Source organism: Astyanax mexicanus, chromosome 1 (genome assembly GCF_023375975.1).
Source record: "Astyanax mexicanus isolate ESR-SI-001 chromosome 1, AstMex3_surface, whole genome shotgun sequence".
Classification (NCBI taxonomy): domain Eukaryota; kingdom Metazoa; phylum Chordata; class Actinopteri; order Characiformes; family Acestrorhamphidae; genus Astyanax; species Astyanax mexicanus.
This window is the reverse complement of record NC_064408.1, coordinates 51,145,893-51,164,528: the sequence shown is the minus strand read 5'-3', so window position 1 is coordinate 51,164,528 and position 18,636 is coordinate 51,145,893. Positions and strand designations below refer to the sequence as shown.

Below are 18,636 nucleotides of genomic sequence, written 5' to 3'. Positions count from 1 at the left end.
TGTAGTAATCATGTTAACTGTAAACATTTAGATTTGGTTCATTGAATGGCTAAGACATTCCCACAGCGATGTTTAAGATCCCCTGAGCATCTCCCAATTACAATAAATTACTATTACTACAAATAAAAAACATGGAAAGTGAAAAGCAAGCAAGCAGTCAGTCTAAAGTCTAAGATAAACAAGCAAATGTTAATTACCAGCTGAAGGCAATAAATGTTAATTAACCCTGTACATTATGGGCTGAACGTAACTTAATTTAGTGCAATTAAATGGTACCAGATGTCTTTCTAATTTTGATTTGTACAAGTATAGTGTATTACATATTGTAAGTATTGCCTATGTAACTTGTTACTATGTAATTGGCTGTTTTTGTTGCACTGTACAACCCTGTTTTGCTAGTATAATGACAATACATTTAAAGTGAGTAATTGAATTAAGTTACCTTGTTTATTAGATGTGTTTTTGGCAGACCTCCAGAATTAAACCTGGACACTCTCACTGCAGTGCATCATGTGAAAACACTACTTTTAAATGACACTTATCTCATCATACCCACTTTAGTCTTTAAGACCAGCTGATTTTCTCCACTTGAGAATAGGACCCGAGTTTTCCCTATACATTTCCTAGTTTATTGCTGTATGTGTTGTCTCCTATCCTGGATGCCTTGGAGGACCTTTTTTCGAAATTGTTTTTGTTTAAGAAAAGGGCTTTTCTGCTTCTGCTTACTTGACTGTTGCTTGTTATTTTTGTTATTGGGTAGGTCTCTAGTCTCTGAAGTAGAATAACGTTATAGTGCCTCATAAATAGCATATTCACACACACACAAACCATTCCAGTATTGTATAAGCCATATCTCAGCCTTGAGTGTTATCCAAGAACCTCCTCCAGGCCAGTGATTTCCCAGGCTGGTTGGTACCTTTTGTAAAATCAATGTAATTCACTTGGAGGTTCCCATTTTATTTTCATTTTTTTGTCTTTAGATCAGAGATGTCTGCATAACTCACATTTTTTTTAGGAGATTCTGCCTCCTGGGGAACTCTTTTGGCTTTTATATTGATTGGAGAATCCAGAGTGGGCCGTCTGGCTGGGCTGTCTGGCTGTCGGCACCAGCAGATGGTTTTGAAGAGTTCTAGAAGGTCTCCCACACACATTTATCCTAACAAAGTAATTCGCACACAGTCGAGTCTTCTGTCTGCCCTGCATAGCTCTGGGAATTGAGTTAGAGGATTTTAGTGAGGGCAGGCATTTGTTTCGACACAGTAAGTGAGGCAAGGACAGCTTTAGGGAGACAGACAGATTCTAAAATTGTACAGTAAAGATCTGAGAGGTTCATCCAGTTTAATTTTTCTCCTTGAGGTTTTAATAGATATAGATATAATAGTGTTTACAATCTTGCATTTAGTGAAAAACATGTATGTGTGATATTTTTTTTAATTATTTTTTATTTGTGACACATTTTCTGACTCTTTTTAGAGGGAGAAGAAAGGTCTGCTGAAACTGCTTTCGAACAAAAAGAAGCTGCGGCCCTCTCCCCCATCCTCCCCAACGCTGGAGGCCGAACAGGCAGCTACTGCAGACGTGACACAGGGTGCCATGGGGCCTGAATTGCCCATTCCTGCCTCTGCAGTGGGGGCCAGTGGAAGCCAAGCTAGAACTGGGTCCTGTCCAGTAGAGTCTGAGACATCTTTGTCATGTTCATCATCATCATCGAACACTGATGCAGCACACCGCAGGAGTGGATCCCAGGACAACCCTGCCCCCATTGCACCACCGCCACGGCAAGCATGCTCCTCCCTCCTATCCATGCAGCATGACGGCCGGCCAATTGTGTGCGAGAGGTACAGTAACTGCAACCATTATAATCTTCTGTGGCAAAGAAAAAAAGTCATTGTAATGGGTTTTTAAACGCAGCAGTTTTTCTACCATTTTTCTGTAGATTATTCGCTCTGAAGTTGAAACTACTGGTGTAGAAAGAATATTTTACATGCACTTGACAGGGTTCTCATTTACACCCTTGAAAGTGCGCTGATAAAGGGCTAAATGTCTTATTGTGGCGAAAATTAAAATATGCATTTACTAACGCTGAATTTTAGTGCTACATTATAATTGGTAAGCAAAAAAATCTGGTTATTTGGTTTGCTCACCTTAGTTATCATTTAATAAATTTACTGTTCTGTTTTTTTTTCTTAAACCTCTTTATCTCCCTCTGTTCACAGTTTAACTGGATTTTAAAATACATCATAAATATTTTGACTTCTGGGCGTTAAGTGATTTAGACACAAAGTGCAGCTTTTCTCCCAAATTTATTGAGATTTTTTTTGTTTACAATACTAATTTAATGTATCCAATCATGAGTTATTAATCATTATACATTTTTGTATTGTGAGAAAAAGATAATTGCATCTAGGGAATAAAAGGTAAACATTGCCACCTAGTGTACCAAAGCAGCTATTTAAATCACAAACCTTAACACTAATGCTTCTACTGGATATGTGAACAGAGCACTACAGTAATTTTAAGGTGTGTTTTGACAGTGTTTCTGTTAATGTGTGTACATTTAATACATTTTATTTTGTTTTATTATATATATATATATATTTTTTTTTAATAATAATAAAATCATCTGTGTGCTCTTGGCTCACCCTGTGCAGGTACCGTGTGGTAGTGTCATACCCTCCGCAGAGCGAGGCTGAGCTGGAGCTGAAAGAGGGAGACATAGTGTTTGTGCACAAGAAGCGTGAGGACGGCTGGTTCAAAGGAACTCTCCAGAGGAACGGTCGGACGGGCCTCTTTCCCGGCAGCTTTGTTGACAGCATCTGACTTGTGTGAACATGTTTTGTCGTGAAGCAAAATAACACCAACAAACTGTTATCATGTTAGCAACTGCCACCTGCGCTGTAACCTGGAAAGCACCAGACATACGAAGCGATGGACTGAAGAGATGGAGGACTCTGCATCTGCATCAAGCACAATTCAGTGTTTGTGTTCCAACATCCCGGACGCCAGGAGGCTTCAGTGGTCTCCTGGAGCTGAACACAGACTTGCATCTCACACAGAGACTCACAAAACCAGCCCCCAGTTGGGTCAGTCAGCACATAGTCAAGCACATGTATAAAACCTTTTTATCCCGCGCACACCACATGTGACGGAGCTGGCTTAAGCCTGTAGCCTTTAGCCTATAGCACAGGAGTCAGAGCGTAGTAGAGCTAGTCATGTGATGATTTGTTAATTTATGTATTTGAAACGTTTCAAAAAGGTTTAAATGTGTGCCTTGTACTGTCTCTCACTTTATTGTATATAAGCAAACAAAGCTGATCTATGAATCACAAAACAGTATGAACCGAGCGAGGCTGGAAAATATGAACTTAACTTATTTCTTTTTATATTTAGTTATGGTACTGATGGGTGGCTGTTGTGGGAGGAGCTATGTGAACTGAAGCAAAAGTTATTCGTGTGCCCCACTGCTTGCTCATTGGTGGAGGCTGTTTGTCATCATTGTTCACCTCTTGCTTCAGCAGTATGGATGCGGTTGCCTAGTTACACTACTGTTGATTGTCTTAGTTTTAGAGTTAGAGTTCTGATCCCGATTTACTACTGATTTAAATATTGATTGTTAATTAGAATCTTAACAGTATATCTATGCCAATATTGTACTTATCCTCCTGTTTTTTTTGTCATTACAGAAAGAATCTTCTCAGTAGATTGAATTTGATCATTATTAATCATTGGCACGTATGGCCTCACCCTGGACAAAGTAGTCACATGTATAATTACTTCTTTTAGTACGTGGTTAAGCCTCTGGCGGCCTTAGTACTCAGTGATATCAGCATCAGCAGTGTCATGTGAAGAATACATCAGTCTCTGATACAGTTCCTTTCCACTATTCCACTGGTTCCCTGAACTGGGTGCACCTTCTGAGTTAACGTACAGTAATATGTGCAGTACTATCTGCTGCTCACATTGAGAGAAGTGAGAGAATCAAAGTCTGTCTAGGTCTGCTGTACAAGTCTCACAAAGAAACCCCTACAGTCGTCATCCCCGAGTGTTATAGTGTTAGAGGAGTGGGCGAAAATGATCAGGAAAAAAAATTCTACCATTGGACACTAGGACAAGAAGACATGTAACCATGTGTTACAAAACATAGCGAATATATTTAATATTTTTAATTCGGGGAAAATGCAAAATGTGGCTGTATATTTGGCTCAGTCTGTCTAGCAAAGTAAAGTTAACATTAAGTTAGAAAGCATAAAAATTCTTGGCACTCCTGCATGATGACCGATTGTAGTACATGTGGCCGTAGGGGGCGGCAGCAGCAAGGGCACATTTTAATGATTCTGCTGTAGATTATTTTTATTCAATGATTATAGGGATAATGTTTTTAGTCTTATATTTTTCTTAAGAAAACAAATGTTCCGCAGCGCATCATAATGGTAGTGTAATAAATGTATCACTCAGATTATAGTAATTGTATTCCTTTATCATTCTAAAAGTATGATTGCTGCTGGCTCCCTTGTGTGTCTTTATATATTTCACAGCCCTCTGACTGACTGATCATGAGAGAGCACTGATACCTGTGCGTTTATTCTCAGAATGGCCTGTCTTTACAGTTTTAGTCTGTTGCACTGCTCTGCTGGGTAATAGCAGTGCAACAGACTAAAACTGTAAAGACAGGCCATTCTTAGAGTGAACACACAGGTATCAGTGCTTTGATCTGTTTTATTAGAGAACTGTGTTATGCAGAGTACTCCTGCATTAAATGTGGATGTGATTTCTGTCAGAGTCACTTGTCTCTTCGCTCTGACAATTCTAGCCAGCCACTGCAGGTCACAATCATTACCATTCACTGCATTGACCACTGTATGTGGTAATGCCTTCTGTGATGTATTCCTAGGACACATGTCATGAGCACACTGGTCAGTGTTTAGTCTCACTCGCAAGATAATTAAGCAAAAATACACTCAAGGTTCGTGCTATAACGTGTGATATTTTCACTACTGTGCCAATATTACTTGTTATAGCATGAACATCGAGTGTAGTGTTGCAATTTTGAGAGATTTTGAGTTAAAAAGGAGGAGAAAATACTATCTGTTTGGTTATAAACACTCCAAGTAAAAATAGTTCTATTGCTGCTCTGTTTTTAGCTGCACTGTTTGGCTTGTAAGCGCTGCATCGTTGCTAGGTTACCTGTATGTGGCGGAGTAATACATGGAGAGCTTCGGTTACAGTGCATTACCGGCTGATAACGACAGTTTTATAGAATGCCTCTCAGCCAATCACATTGCAGGGTCGAAACTAACTGTGGTGTAATACCTCGCATCTTTTTCAGATGTGAGCATTCCCAGGCTGTCCCTTCACAATAAAGTTGCATACTACTGTTCCATGACTTTTAGCATGTCCTTGTTTTTAGTGTGTAATGAATTTGATCAAGACTGACTATCTAAATAAAAGTTAGCTGATAAGATTATCCTTTTTTAAAGAAAGCTTCATGTCCATATTTAGTCTGTTCAGTGTTGTCGTTCTTGCCGATGTGACCGAAATTGAAAAGTCTTACAAGTCTTACGACCAAAACGAGTTTTCAGAAGAATTTATCTCTTCTTATTCCTCTGAGACCGTGCATGTCTGATCTGTTGTGTTTAGCCATTTGTCACGTAGAACTGCAGGAGAGTTCATAGCTGTTCCCAGTTAACATTTATTTTATATTGCTGGAACATTTATGTAGGGCTGTATTTGTATTATACAAGTGTATGCTGAAAACTGTTTACAAGCATTCATGTGTTTGAGGCCGAGAGAGACACAGAGAGAACGAGAGAGAGAAAAAAAATTGTGTTGTGGGGACCTTTGTGAGCTAGATTACTGGCTAATTATCTGCCTAATTTGAGATTGGAGGGCTAGGAGAGGCTGTAAATGTGGTATCAAACACTTATCACTCCTAGGGGAAGCTCAAGTGCCTATGCTGTGCTTTGCGTTATTATTCAAAATGACTGAGTTCACCCTCAGTCGTCCTGGCATTCTTTTTGTGCACCTAACCTGTTTTTATCTCTGTTTGATGTCTGTGAAGTTGGTGTAAACTGTGCATAGTACAGTGCTCTGATAATGAAACTGCTCTCTCGCCTTCATCACTAACTCTCACATGCCAAATACAAACCTTTCAGACATAACACCTCCAACACACACACAGCTTCTCCATTCACACAACTCCATTCTCTTACATCTCACTATCAATCGTCACATTGTTGTCTAATAATGCCTGTCTCAGTGCGTCCCACGACTGACCAAGTTGCTCTAAAGGAAAGCAAGCATATTCATTGTACTGTCATTGTAATGTACTGTTGGAGAGAGTTAGTACTAAAGCAGTAGTTGGACACACTCTATTTGCCAAGGTGACTTACTTGATTTTATTTTTCCATATTTTGCTTTAGTTTTTTTGTATTGGTTGAAGTTAGATGGTCCGCTGTATGTCTGCTAATGGAATTTGGTATCCATATATTTAACACTAAAACAGTGAAAGAAATATCCATTTTTGTAATGCGCAAACCAGTAATAAAAGAAAATGGTTTCTAAATGTTGCAAGGCTGCTTTTATTTTGTGCTTTACTGAGGGCAACAGTATGTCTACTCTAAAATCTGTAGCGCACTGGCTATGCAGTAGTGCTGCATCAGTGTCAGTTTAAAAAGAGGCAGTGGCTGGCTTTGTTTTGGAGGATATGGGGGGGAAGACATTATAAGTGGGTGGGGTGATTGCCTTTCAAATTGATGAGGAAATAGGATTAAAAAAGCAACCAGCTCTCACATAGGTCTTATTTTATTGTGATCTGACTACAAACAGTATATTTTATTACTACTAGTTCCCAGTACTTAGAATGAAAATGAGTGGTTCACAGTAGGTGCCAGTGACAGTGGGTGCTTTAGCACTGGCCTAATTGCCTATGTTATTATTCTATTAGTTTTCTGACTCTCTATTTGAGCACAGATTGCAGTAGTAATGTTCCCTAACAGGGACTACTGAATAAGCGTGCCTATTTTGGTATTTAGTAAAGTGTCTACAGTGCGTCTCAGCATTTCACATAAGAAGTTTAGTCTGTCCATCTGTCCTTCTCTCTCTTCTGTTCACAATAGGATGAGTTAATGGCACTCAGGCCACAGGATCTGATGTGAATTTCTCTGTTGCAGAAAAACTTGCAGTGCGAGTGAGTGTGTGAATGTGTGTGTGAGAGAGAGTCAGGGGCACAGCAGCAGTGCGGGTGGGTGTTGTTAGTTCACGGAGGTGTGAAGGGGGAAAATTGGGTCCTGATGTTCCGACACAAGGCCAGAATACAAATGAGCTTTAGCAGCTCATTCATCTGCAGTCAGTTTCACACCACACTCACACTGTAAAGCTGAGGCTATACACCAGAAACCTAAACGGGGCACAGACTGTATAGAGCACAAACACACGCACAGCCAACATCACACTATCCATGCTGTGTTTGTCTGACTCTTTTTTTATTTTTTTTATTTAGTAAGCTAATGCTGCAGGCAACTGTTCAGTCATTGAACTTGACTAAGAGAAGCTAGCAAAGTAAATAAGGTGAAAATAAATGAGGGGATTTCATTGTTCAGCATGATCAGACGCCCTAAAAAGCAATACTGAGTTGGGTAGCTTCCCACTTTTAGCTATTTAAATTGAAGCGATTTAAGTTTTGTCTTCTTATCTGCAGAGAAGATGTTCAAAACCAAATAACACACCTGTCTACAGCTCATAGTAGTTTGTATGTCTGATGTGAAATGAAACTATTCTATTTCTCATGATTTAACACTGATTTCACCCCTCTTGGTAACTTCATTTACAGTCCTAACCTCTGGATCTAGAATCACCCCTGAAACTAATTACCCTTTCTGAGAGTTTTGGCTTTTTTTGGTCTCTCTTTTCTGTGTGGTTCTAATACACACAAAGGAAATAAACATGCACATAAAAAAAAAAAATATATATATATATATATATGAGTGAATATATATATAGAGTGTATAATACATGAATGTTGAATGTAAACGTACAGTAAATGACTTTTATCCATTATCTGGTCTCGGCCTTGGTCTTGGTCTTAACTACAACATTAGTAGTCCTTTTAATATACATATTAAACCTTCACCTTACACAAGCACTTACAGAGCATTAAGGACTATCATGGAGCATTGACGCCATCTAGTGGTTGAGACCAATATTCCAATAGCCCAGTATCTAAAAACAACACACACCACAGCCTAATACATTGTAATAGATTTAGTTTGTTTTTTCCACACTATACTTAGTATTTACATCTTCCAGTCTATGTACATGACATAAAAAAAATAAACTTCTAGTAAGATAAGGCATATATAAACATGTTCTGGGCTGTTTCTTTTTTATGGTATATAGCATAAATCAAAACTTGAGCCCATACATTTTAGATTAACAGTAAAGACACAATACAATGTGATCTAGTGGTTAAGATGCTATTTTCACAAAAACAAAACAAACACAGACCCAGTGGTGGAGCTAGACTCTTATCCTTGGAATGGCCTTAACTGAGGCAAGTCGGACCTGCAGTTCTTTAAATGTTGTTCTGGGTTACTTTGTGACCTCATGGATGAGTTGTCCATGTCCTTTTAGAGTAATTTCGGTCGACCGGCCACCAGTTTTCTCCATTTCTCACTGTGGTTTGCTGGAGGCCCAAAGCCTTAAAAATTATTTTATAATCTTTTTCAGACTGATAGATGATCAATGACTTTAAATCTGTTTTTAATTTCTTTCATAATGTGTTGCTTTCTGAGATCTTTTAGCTGCTTCATGTTGTCAGACAGGGTCTATTTAAGTGTTTTTTTTATTCTGCACGTCTGGCTGTAATCAGGCCTGGTTTTGGTTAGTGAAATTAAACACAACTTTCCAAACAGTGTGATTAGATTGCTTTAGTTAGATTGTTAATGTTGATCTTTTTAGAGTGAGCATCATGGCACACTAGCTTGAATTTCTTATGAGATTTAGAGTAATAAATTAATTAAATTATAAATGTAGTTTTATCTGGTATCAGTGCTAAAATAACATGCTTATGATTACAAACAAGAGAACTGTTCTACCTCTGAGACATAAAACATAATGTAGGTGGAAATATTAATACAAGTATAATACAAGAGTATATTTATACAAATCTGGCAAATAAAAAAAATAATGCTAACAAAAATTGTTATAGTTATATTAAATTATTTAAAGTGCATTTTTGTCTTTGCCCTCTGCTGACATCTGGCAGCACAGGCCGCCCCTATAACAGACAGCCATATCCTGATGCTGATGACATCTGCATTGCAATTAGGGGTGGGTGATATATTGGAGGTAAAAGAACACAGCATTCCAACACAAACACTTTCTTCCTACAGTAAAATGGTGGTTCATCATGCTGTGGGGCTGTGTGTTCAGTGCAGATACTGGAAATCTTGTTAAAGTTGAGGTTCGCATGGATTTCAGTCAATATCAGCAGATTCTTGAGAACAATGTTGAAGAATCAGTGATAAATTTGAAGTTGCACCGTGGCTGGACATTTCAACAAGACAATGATCCTAAACCCTAAACTCTGCTCAAAATCTACTAAAGCAGAAAGGAACAAGTACAACGTTCAGACCTGAATATTAGTCAAATCTGTGCTGTGATTTAAAGCGGCCTGTTTATGCTCAGAAACCATCAAAAAAAAGAATGGTCCAAAATTCCTTCAACCAGAAGCCAGACTCTCATTGGACTTGGAGTCTTATGAGAGAAAAAACTAAAGATGAGAAAAAACTAATGATGGAACCAATACAAAATACAAAAATGAACCTTCACCTTGTGCTCTTTCTGAAGTTTAATGGTGCGTAGACATTAAGAAAAATATAATTAAAGTATAGATGGGATTTGGAGTCACACAACAATGCTAAAAAAGAATTTAATAATTATATTTCATGATAAATTTTATAGTTAGAGAGTTGGGACATTTTTTTACATCATACTTTTGCAATTAGACCAATGTACAAGACACTATGCTTAATAAAATGTATCGTAAAGTTATGTTGTGTGCACATTTATACATGTTATTTTTGTGGGCACAGAAATGGCATTCATTCTGTGAAATGGCCCTTATACTGATGGAATGGCATTTTGTGTAACATTTGCTGTTTCTTTATTTGATAAAATAGACTAATGATTTGCATAAAGGTCCCATATCACAGTGTCCTGTTCAAGAAACTTGTCACACGCCTCACATAAAATACATAAAATCATAAAAGTATTAGAGACATGCTTTGTATTTTCTCCATTGTATGGTTCTTTATTGCATACTGTACATTACATATATTCAAATATAGAATAGAATAGAATAGAATAGAATATCTACTACTTTAGAGGTTCTGCAGCATGTTTTCGCTCATCAGTGTAAAAGCTAACACTCAAACTCACATCTGTCCCACTAAATCATCTAAAAAGATCACATTGATCTGACAAATTCTTGCTTTAAAATGCTTTCTCCACTTAAATGTTTCTTTTCAATTATTAGTTTCATCAGTTGTACTTACAGCTAATTTCCAGAAGAGGGAGGCAAAGTTGTTTTTAAAAAAAGCAGCATGAACGCATTAAACTCCCATATATTTCAATTAAACATTCCCATTCACTGAAAAACATTCAGCCAACCAAAGGTGATTCTTTTGTGGCCAAAGCATCCATCATCCCACCTCTATTTTTAGATGATTTTTATTTATTTTTATTTTTTTTATCACTGCTTCACATAGACTACATGTCAGATTTACTGATACTGTTAAGTATATTAAACAAAGATGTATTGTTTGATCTCATGTAAATGATTCCAGAGTGTATACACCTTTCTAGTGAACATTTAAAACCTTTTGAACTGTAAGCATCCTTATATGGCCCGGCTAACTAGTTCACATTCAATATCGAATGACATGACTGACGTTCCAAGGATTAACTGTCAAATTGTCAAATATTATAAAACAAGGAACACTTTGCTCATCCTAATGGATTTCTTGCTATCATACAATTTGTATAAAAATAATACTATGTTTTTCAGGCATGTTGCAGATAACCCAGTTAATAAAAGAGTTTTTAAGGAGACCACCCCTAAGTGAAATTGGCCAAATAGTTCCCAAAATGTTTATATGTTCTGTTGCCTCCATTATTTTCCTGGGCATTAAGACTATGCGCTCCTCCTCCTTCCATCCGAGGTGCTCAGTTGAATTTAGGTTAAGATACATACTTTGCAAATCCACCCCTTTACCTTTAGCTTCCTCAGCAAAGCAGCTGTCATCTTGGAGGTTTGTTTGGGGTTGTTATTATTTTGGAACACTGTTATGTGGCCCGAAGGGATTAATTCGTGATGCTACCACCACCCTTTAGACAGTAGAAAAGCAACAGTTTTCTTGTTACTCCTCACCAGGATGCTGTCACACATCTGCTAGACACCGTCTGAGCCACCATCTGAACTTATTAGACCACAGGACATGGTTCCAGTAGTCAATACTCTTGAACTGCTTGTCTTCAGCAAACAGTTTGCAGGCTTTCTTGTGCATCAGCTTCAGAAGAGGCTACCTTCTAAGACAGTGCCACGCAGACAGAGTTGACGCAGTAATGCAGCATATGGTCTGAGCACTGACCACTTCTTCAAGCTTTGCAGCAATGCTGGCAGCACTTATGCGTTCATTCTGCTCAAACCACATCATCAAGTTGGCTGATGACATAACTGTAGTAGCACTCATCAGAAAGAACGCCAAATCAGCTTACAGAGAGGAGGTGCAGTGGCTAACGGACTCATTCAGAACCAACAACCTATCTCTAAATGTGGATAAAACCAAAGAGATGATTGTAGACTTTAGGAGAGCACCAGGTGTCCACCACCCTCTGAACATCAACTGCTCTGGTTTCTCGGTTCACGTTTCAGAGAACCTCACCTCGTCCCTCAACACCAGCACCATAACCAAGAAAGCTCAGCAGCGCCTCTACTTCCTGAGTAAAGCACATCTTCCATCTCCCATCCTCACCATGTTCTACAGAGGGACTGTAGAAAGCATCCTGAGCACCTGCATTACCGTCTGGTTTGGGAACTGCAACACTTCAGACCGCAAGACCCTACAGCGGATAGTGAGGACATCTGAGAAAAACATTGGAGTCTCTCTTCCCTCCATCACTAACATCTACACTACACGCTGCATCCGCAAAGCCCCCAGCATTGTGGACGACCCCACTCATCCCTCACACCGACTTATATCTCTGATGCCGTCCAGCAGAAGATACCGGAGCATCCGAGCCTCCACTACCAGATTCTGCAACAGCTTCTTTCACCAGGCAGTCAGACTTCTCAACACACAGAGCCTCCACCACCAGACTCTGCAAAAGTTTCATCCATCCGGCAGTCAGACTCCTCAACACACAGAGCCTCCACTACCAGACTCTGCAACAGCTTCATTCATCAGGCAGTCAGACTCCTCAACACACAGAGCCTCCACTACCACACTCTGCAACAGCTTCTTTCACCAGGCAGTCAGACTTTTCAACACACAGAGCCTCCACTACCAGACTCTGCAACAGCTTCATCCATCAGGCAGTCAGACTCCTCAACACACAGAGCCTCCACTACCAGACTCTGCAACAGCTTCATTCTTTAGATAGTCAGACTCCTCAACACACAGAGCCTCCACCACCAGACTCTGCAACAGCTTCATCCATCAGGCAGTCAGACTCCTCAACACACAGAGCCTCCACCACCAGACTCTGCAACAGCTTCATCCATCAGGCAGTCAGATTCCTCAACACACAGAGCCTCCACTACCAGACTCTGCAAAAGTTTCATCCATCAGGCAGTCAGACTCCACAACACACAGAGCCTCCACTACCAGACTTTGCAAAAGCATTGTTGGTTCTATGTTGCACATTTGTGGCATGTTTGCATCTTACATTGTCTATTTTATTGCTGTTCCATGTTGCACCATGGCTCTGGAGGAACATAGTTTCCTTACACTGTGTACCTGTACTCAGATGTAATGACATTAAAAGCCTCTTGACTTAAATTGTTGCCAGTGGTTTAGTCATTAATGGCTGTGTGTTGAGTTATTTTAGGGGCACAAAATTTACACTTTTATACAAGCTGTACACCGACTACTTTGCAATGTATCAAAGTGTCATATCTTCTGTGTTGTCCCATTAAAAGTTATAAATATTTACAAAAACGTGAGGGGTGTACTCATTTTGTGAGATACTGTATATGCAAACTGATGTAATAATAAAATAATAAAATACATGTGTATCCAAGAACTGCATGTGTGATAGGATGATGTTTGGACATTTTATTCTAATATAATACTGGATTGCTGCTTATCATTGCAATTACAAAAACATTTCCATACTATTGCATTTTTAGTTTGATTGAATCAGCAGTATAAAAGATATGAAAAATCCAGTGACTAGGATCTTGTGCATGACATCATGATGTTTGGGAATTTGAATGTGTTTGCTACGGTATATTGTGCACTAGCTTCTTAAAATATGAGAACATTATGAGGGAGCTGCTTTGCACCAATGGGGGCACCTAATTCTGTAAAATGGCCTTGTATTCATTGGCTATTACACAACCATGCAGAGCAATCGTTGGACATAATAACGCTCACAAAATTGCTGCCCATACCATTATCTGCCACCAGGTTTAATGTGTGGCAACATGATACTGTAGGTGGAAGACATCCTTTGATTTTTTTTTTGTAGATGTAAACACATCTGAATGTAGGAAAATGACTTTGCAGAAAGTGATAAAAAAATGCCTAAAAATTCTCTCTCCATTATTCCAGCATTTGGCAAATATACATAATTTTGGTAATCCTAATTGACCTAAAACAGGAAAGATGTATTCTGATTTCATGTCAGACAGTGAGAAAAGCATGCATATGTGTGTTTTTATATAGTGTATGTAAACTTCAGTTTCAACTGTAGGTGAGAAACGATTTTCAGGGTGTATTTTATTTCACCATTACACCAAAATCTTTGTGTTTCCACAGAAAGGCCCTGCCATCAGTATTACCTTTGTGAAGCTTTGTAATTTTTTTCAGTTTTTGAAAAGCCTTTTTCCTTGGTTTGGTTTGTTTGTTTGTTTGGGTTGGTTCAGGGAAAAATGCAAACACACCGAAAATGCATCACACCAAACTACGTAAGACTGTTCACTTTGCAAGCTGGTCAGGCGGGCGGGGTCCGTGGTTGGTGTGGAGCTAGACTCTGTGGTAACGGTGGCAGAGAGGAGGACACTGCAAAAACTACTCTCCATCATGGATGATGATGGTCACCCACTGCATTTCATCATCATGGATCAGAGGAGCAGTTTCAGTGGCAGGCTCTTGTCACAGAGCTGCTCTACGGACAGACTGAGAAGATCGTTCGTTCCGAGAGCCATCAGACTCTTCAACTCCTCCCAGTGGAGCCGGAAGAGAGAGGACAGATGAGGAACGAGTCTCAATATGTGCTTTCTTAATCAGCCTTTTTTTTATCTGTACTGGAAAGCACCCTACACATCTACACCCTGGGACTCTTTTGCCTTTTTACTGTATATACTGTTCATTTGCATCCCTGGACACTTGGCACTTTACTGTACACTCTGTACCTTTTCACTCCTGGACACTTTACTGTACATCTTGTACATTTGCACCCCTGGACACTTTGTCACTTTACTGTACATCCTGTACTTTTGCACTCCTGGACACTACACTACGCACCTTACTTAAATACAATACTTGCACAGGTTTATGTTTAATATTGTCATATCTGCTGATACCTTCTATACTTAAATTATTATTTTACTGCACTACCTCATATCTATGACTGATTACTTTCACACTTTGTATAGTTTTTTTTGTATTTATATATTTATGTATATATTTTTAAGTCTCAGTTTATAATTTTATAGTTTAGAGTCTTATATTCCTCACTGTGCTCTTTTATTTTATTTTATAATACTTATTGTTTGTTTCGACTGTGTTGTGTAACTGCTACTGGCTGCTAAATTTCCTTCGGGATCAATAAAGTATCTATCTATCTATTGGTCAGACGTATCTGTGGTCACTGTTAAAAAAAAATCATGGCCTGTAGCGAAATAATAATTTGACCCCCTGCTGATTTTGTATGTTTTCTTCCTTACTTTCATGCTGTTAAGAGAGGAGAGGGTGGATGGAAATGCAGATAATGCAAGTTTTATTTGAAAAACAAGAGCAAAACTGAAGTAAAACAGAAAACAAATGAAAGGGGTACATATGCACACAAAGACAGACAAGGAACACCTAGGGAAGATAACCACAGGGCTGGGTAACAAATAAAATAATGAAAAAGCAATGCTAAGGTGGTGATAAAGGAGGAGAAAAGACAGAAAAACAGAGCCATGTGCTACCGAGCACATGGTTAGAAAACCAAACAGGTTTGGGAAACACAGTGGCAGACAGGCAAGAAAGCAAAACAAGAACAGAAAGGACCCAGATAGGATGAAAACAAGAAGGAGATATCATATTTTGATCAATTATGATAAAACACTGTCACAGGGTTGATAGTGATAACATTTAACAAACATAGCTAGATAATTTATATATGTACTGCAACTAAGCGTTTGCGATAGCTTGCAATGAGTCTTTTACAGTGTTGTGGAGGAATTTTGTCTTACTCGTCTTTGCAGAATTGTTGTAATTTTACCACATTTAAGAGTTTTCAAGCATGAACCAACTTTTTGAGGTCATGCCACAGCATCTCAATCAGATTCAGGTCAGGACTTTGACTAGGCCACTCCAAAACCTTCACTTTGTTTTTCTCCATCCATTCAGAGGTGGACTTGCTGGTGTGTTTTGGGTCGTTGTCCTGCTGCAGAACCCAAGTTCGTTTCAGCTTGAGGTCACGAACAGAAGGTCGGACATTCTCCTTCAGGACTTTTTGGTAGAGAGCAGAACTCATAGTTCCATTTATCACAGCAAGTCTTTCAGGTCCTCAAGCAGGAAAACAGCCCCTCCACCACCATTACCACCACACATAGGCGTAGGAACCGGGGGGGATGGGTGGGACATGTCCCACCCAATATTAGAAATAGGTGGATTTGTCCCCCCCAAAAATGAAATCAGTTCGCTCACATCAGCCGTAATATTAATGAGGAGACAGACCGGACCAATCGGAGGAGGAGAGTCAGTTTGCTGTTGGGGAAGCCCCGCCCCCTCGCTGTGAGATTTAGCAGCGGGATCGGGCTGCAGCAGCTTCAGCTGATTTTAAAACAGATCTGGATATACGGAGATTTTACTAACAGAAAGGTAACGATAGGCTAACCACTTCAACTGTGATGATATGTTTCTGATAGCTGGTTAAAAATACACGTCTCTGAATCAAAACACACAGTTTAAACCCACTGTGATTAATAAACTGCAGCTGTGTTTGTGAGTTAGTTTAACTTAAATTAGTTAGATAGGGAGTCAGGGTTAAAGAAAAAAAAATATATATGTAATGTTCAACTTGACCTGTACCTGATCAGCTAATCACTATTTCATTTTCAAACTGTTTATTAATTTAGGATTGCAGGACTTAGTGTGAGCTATAATGAACGAAAATGAATTTAACTAACTAGTTAACTAGAAGCTGCATGTAGTGGATAGCCAGGATTTAGTACAGTACTTTATGTTTGTAGTTTAAAGCAGTTTCTTAACCCTGATCACTGACCTAAATCTGTGTTTTCCACCTGATCCACCTGATCAGCTAATAAACAGTCATTTACTGAGTTTACCTGTTAAAATCCTTTAGCCCCCTATGGAGCCTAAATTGCCTAAACAGTAGAATATATAAGAACTGGGTTGAGAAACACTGCTGTAACGTGACTTCTGTTCATTTGTAGTTCACAGTAAGACCACATGTCCTGATGTTTATAAAAATCTCTATGCAACATAAAGTTACATTCTTTTACATAAAAGGACACCATCTTAAGAAGAGCTCTCAGTAGAAAAAAAAATAAAAGCGCAGGAGAAAATGTAAATATATGACAGAATTGACATTCCAATACATAATAATAATAATAATAATAATAATAATAATAATGATAACCAAATCTGTTATATTATTTTAAATATTAGGTGATAACTGATAATTTTTGTTATATGTATATAATTCAGACATTGCATGCATATTTTTTTCTAACAACAGTAACTGTAACGTGGAGTAACCTGTTTAGGTTGTAAAATCACCTTATAATAACAATTTACTTTTAATTTAAAGTAATTTCCACAAATGTTGTTCTAGGAAACTTTAGGGTGGGCTTGGGTTCATATTGGCAAATGTGTCCCCCCCAATATCAAGCCCGCTCCTACGCCCTTGCCACCACATTACTGTTGGTATGATGTTCTTTTTTTAAATGCAGTGTTAGTTTTACGTCAGATTTAATGGGACACACACCGACAAAAAAGTTAAACTTTTTTCTCATCAGTCTTTTTTCCCAACAGTCTTGGGGATCATCAAGATATTTTCTGGCAAAAGCATTAAAGTTATTTTTGCTCAGCAAGGGTTTTCATCTTGGCAGGAAAATTTGGACTAAACTCTTTCTTATGGTGGAGTAATGAATGCTGAACTCAACTGCAGAAAGTGAGGCCTGCAGTTCATTGCATGTTGTTGTGGGGTCTTTTGTGACCACTTGGATGAATTGTCACTGCGCTCTTGTGGTAATTTTGGTCGGCCAGCCACTCCTGGGAAGATTCATCACTGTTTACTGTTACGCCATTTATGGATAATGGCAGGTCCGATTTAAGTGATTTCTTTATTGAGAACAAATGGCTAGGACAGGTGATGGTAGAGAAATTGAATTTAGATGTGATAAATCACAGTTAAGTTACACTTTACCTGTGGGGGCTGGTAGGTTTTGATTATTTTTTCTCCCTTAATAATAAAAACATATCTGTCCTGCATCAAATTTTAATAAAAATTTCCTAACCTTTAAAAAACTTTTTTATTACAGTCATTTCTGCCTCTGCAGCACCCTCACAGGTTCAACTGTGCTATAGATGAGAATGATGTGTTTGTGTACTGTGGTACCAGGCACTCACAATATGCAGATCAGTCAGTCAATAATATCGCCGCCCTGCTGACGTCCGACCATGCTGCTGCTGTAGTTGAGCCAATCAGCTCTCCCTCCTGTCCCACCCCTAAACCCATACATCACTGCAGTGCCCCACCCAAACTCCCATTTTTTTTGTTGCATTTTTCAAATTTGTTGGATGTTGATGTTGGATGTCGTTTGGTTACCCTTTAAAAAACATTTTGTGTGTATTTTGTATTGTCTTTGACTAATATTTAAATTTGTTTGAGTTGGAAACATGCAAAAAAAAGGAATCATAAAGGGAGCAAACATTTCAGATGTTACTCCATGTAGTTCATTAATGCGAGGGTTATGTTAGTGTAAATATAACAGTCAGAGATTTCTCCATGATCTGCTTAGACCTTCAATAACTTTTCTTTCAGTGTGTTTATGAGGTATCAAACACAGTTCAGTTATTCAGATATTCAGGTGTTTATGATGGTGGTAATGATGAAGGAATGTCCGAATTTACTCCTGTTTTCACCACTACTTGGTGAACTACACAGTCTCTCCCTATA

At 38.7% G+C, this 18,636-nt stretch overlaps 1 protein-coding gene across 2 annotated transcripts in view; it reads left to right on the top strand.

The window, feature by feature from the left end:
- sh3rf1 (SH3 domain containing ring finger 1) overlaps window positions 1–6,562 on the top strand; it is a 62,324-nt gene extending 55,762 nt beyond the window's left edge. For both annotated transcript variants that reach the window (XM_007255229.4, XM_007255228.4), the window contains 2 exons: window positions 1,474–1,838; window positions 2,652–6,562. In XM_007255229.4, coding sequence (XP_007255291.2) covers window positions 1,474–1,838; window positions 2,652–2,820 — 534 coding nt within the window. In that variant the 3' untranslated portion in view covers window positions 2,821–6,562. The remainder of the gene's footprint in view (window positions 1–1,473; window positions 1,839–2,651) is intronic.
- Window positions 6,563–18,636: the final 12,074 nt, after the last annotated feature.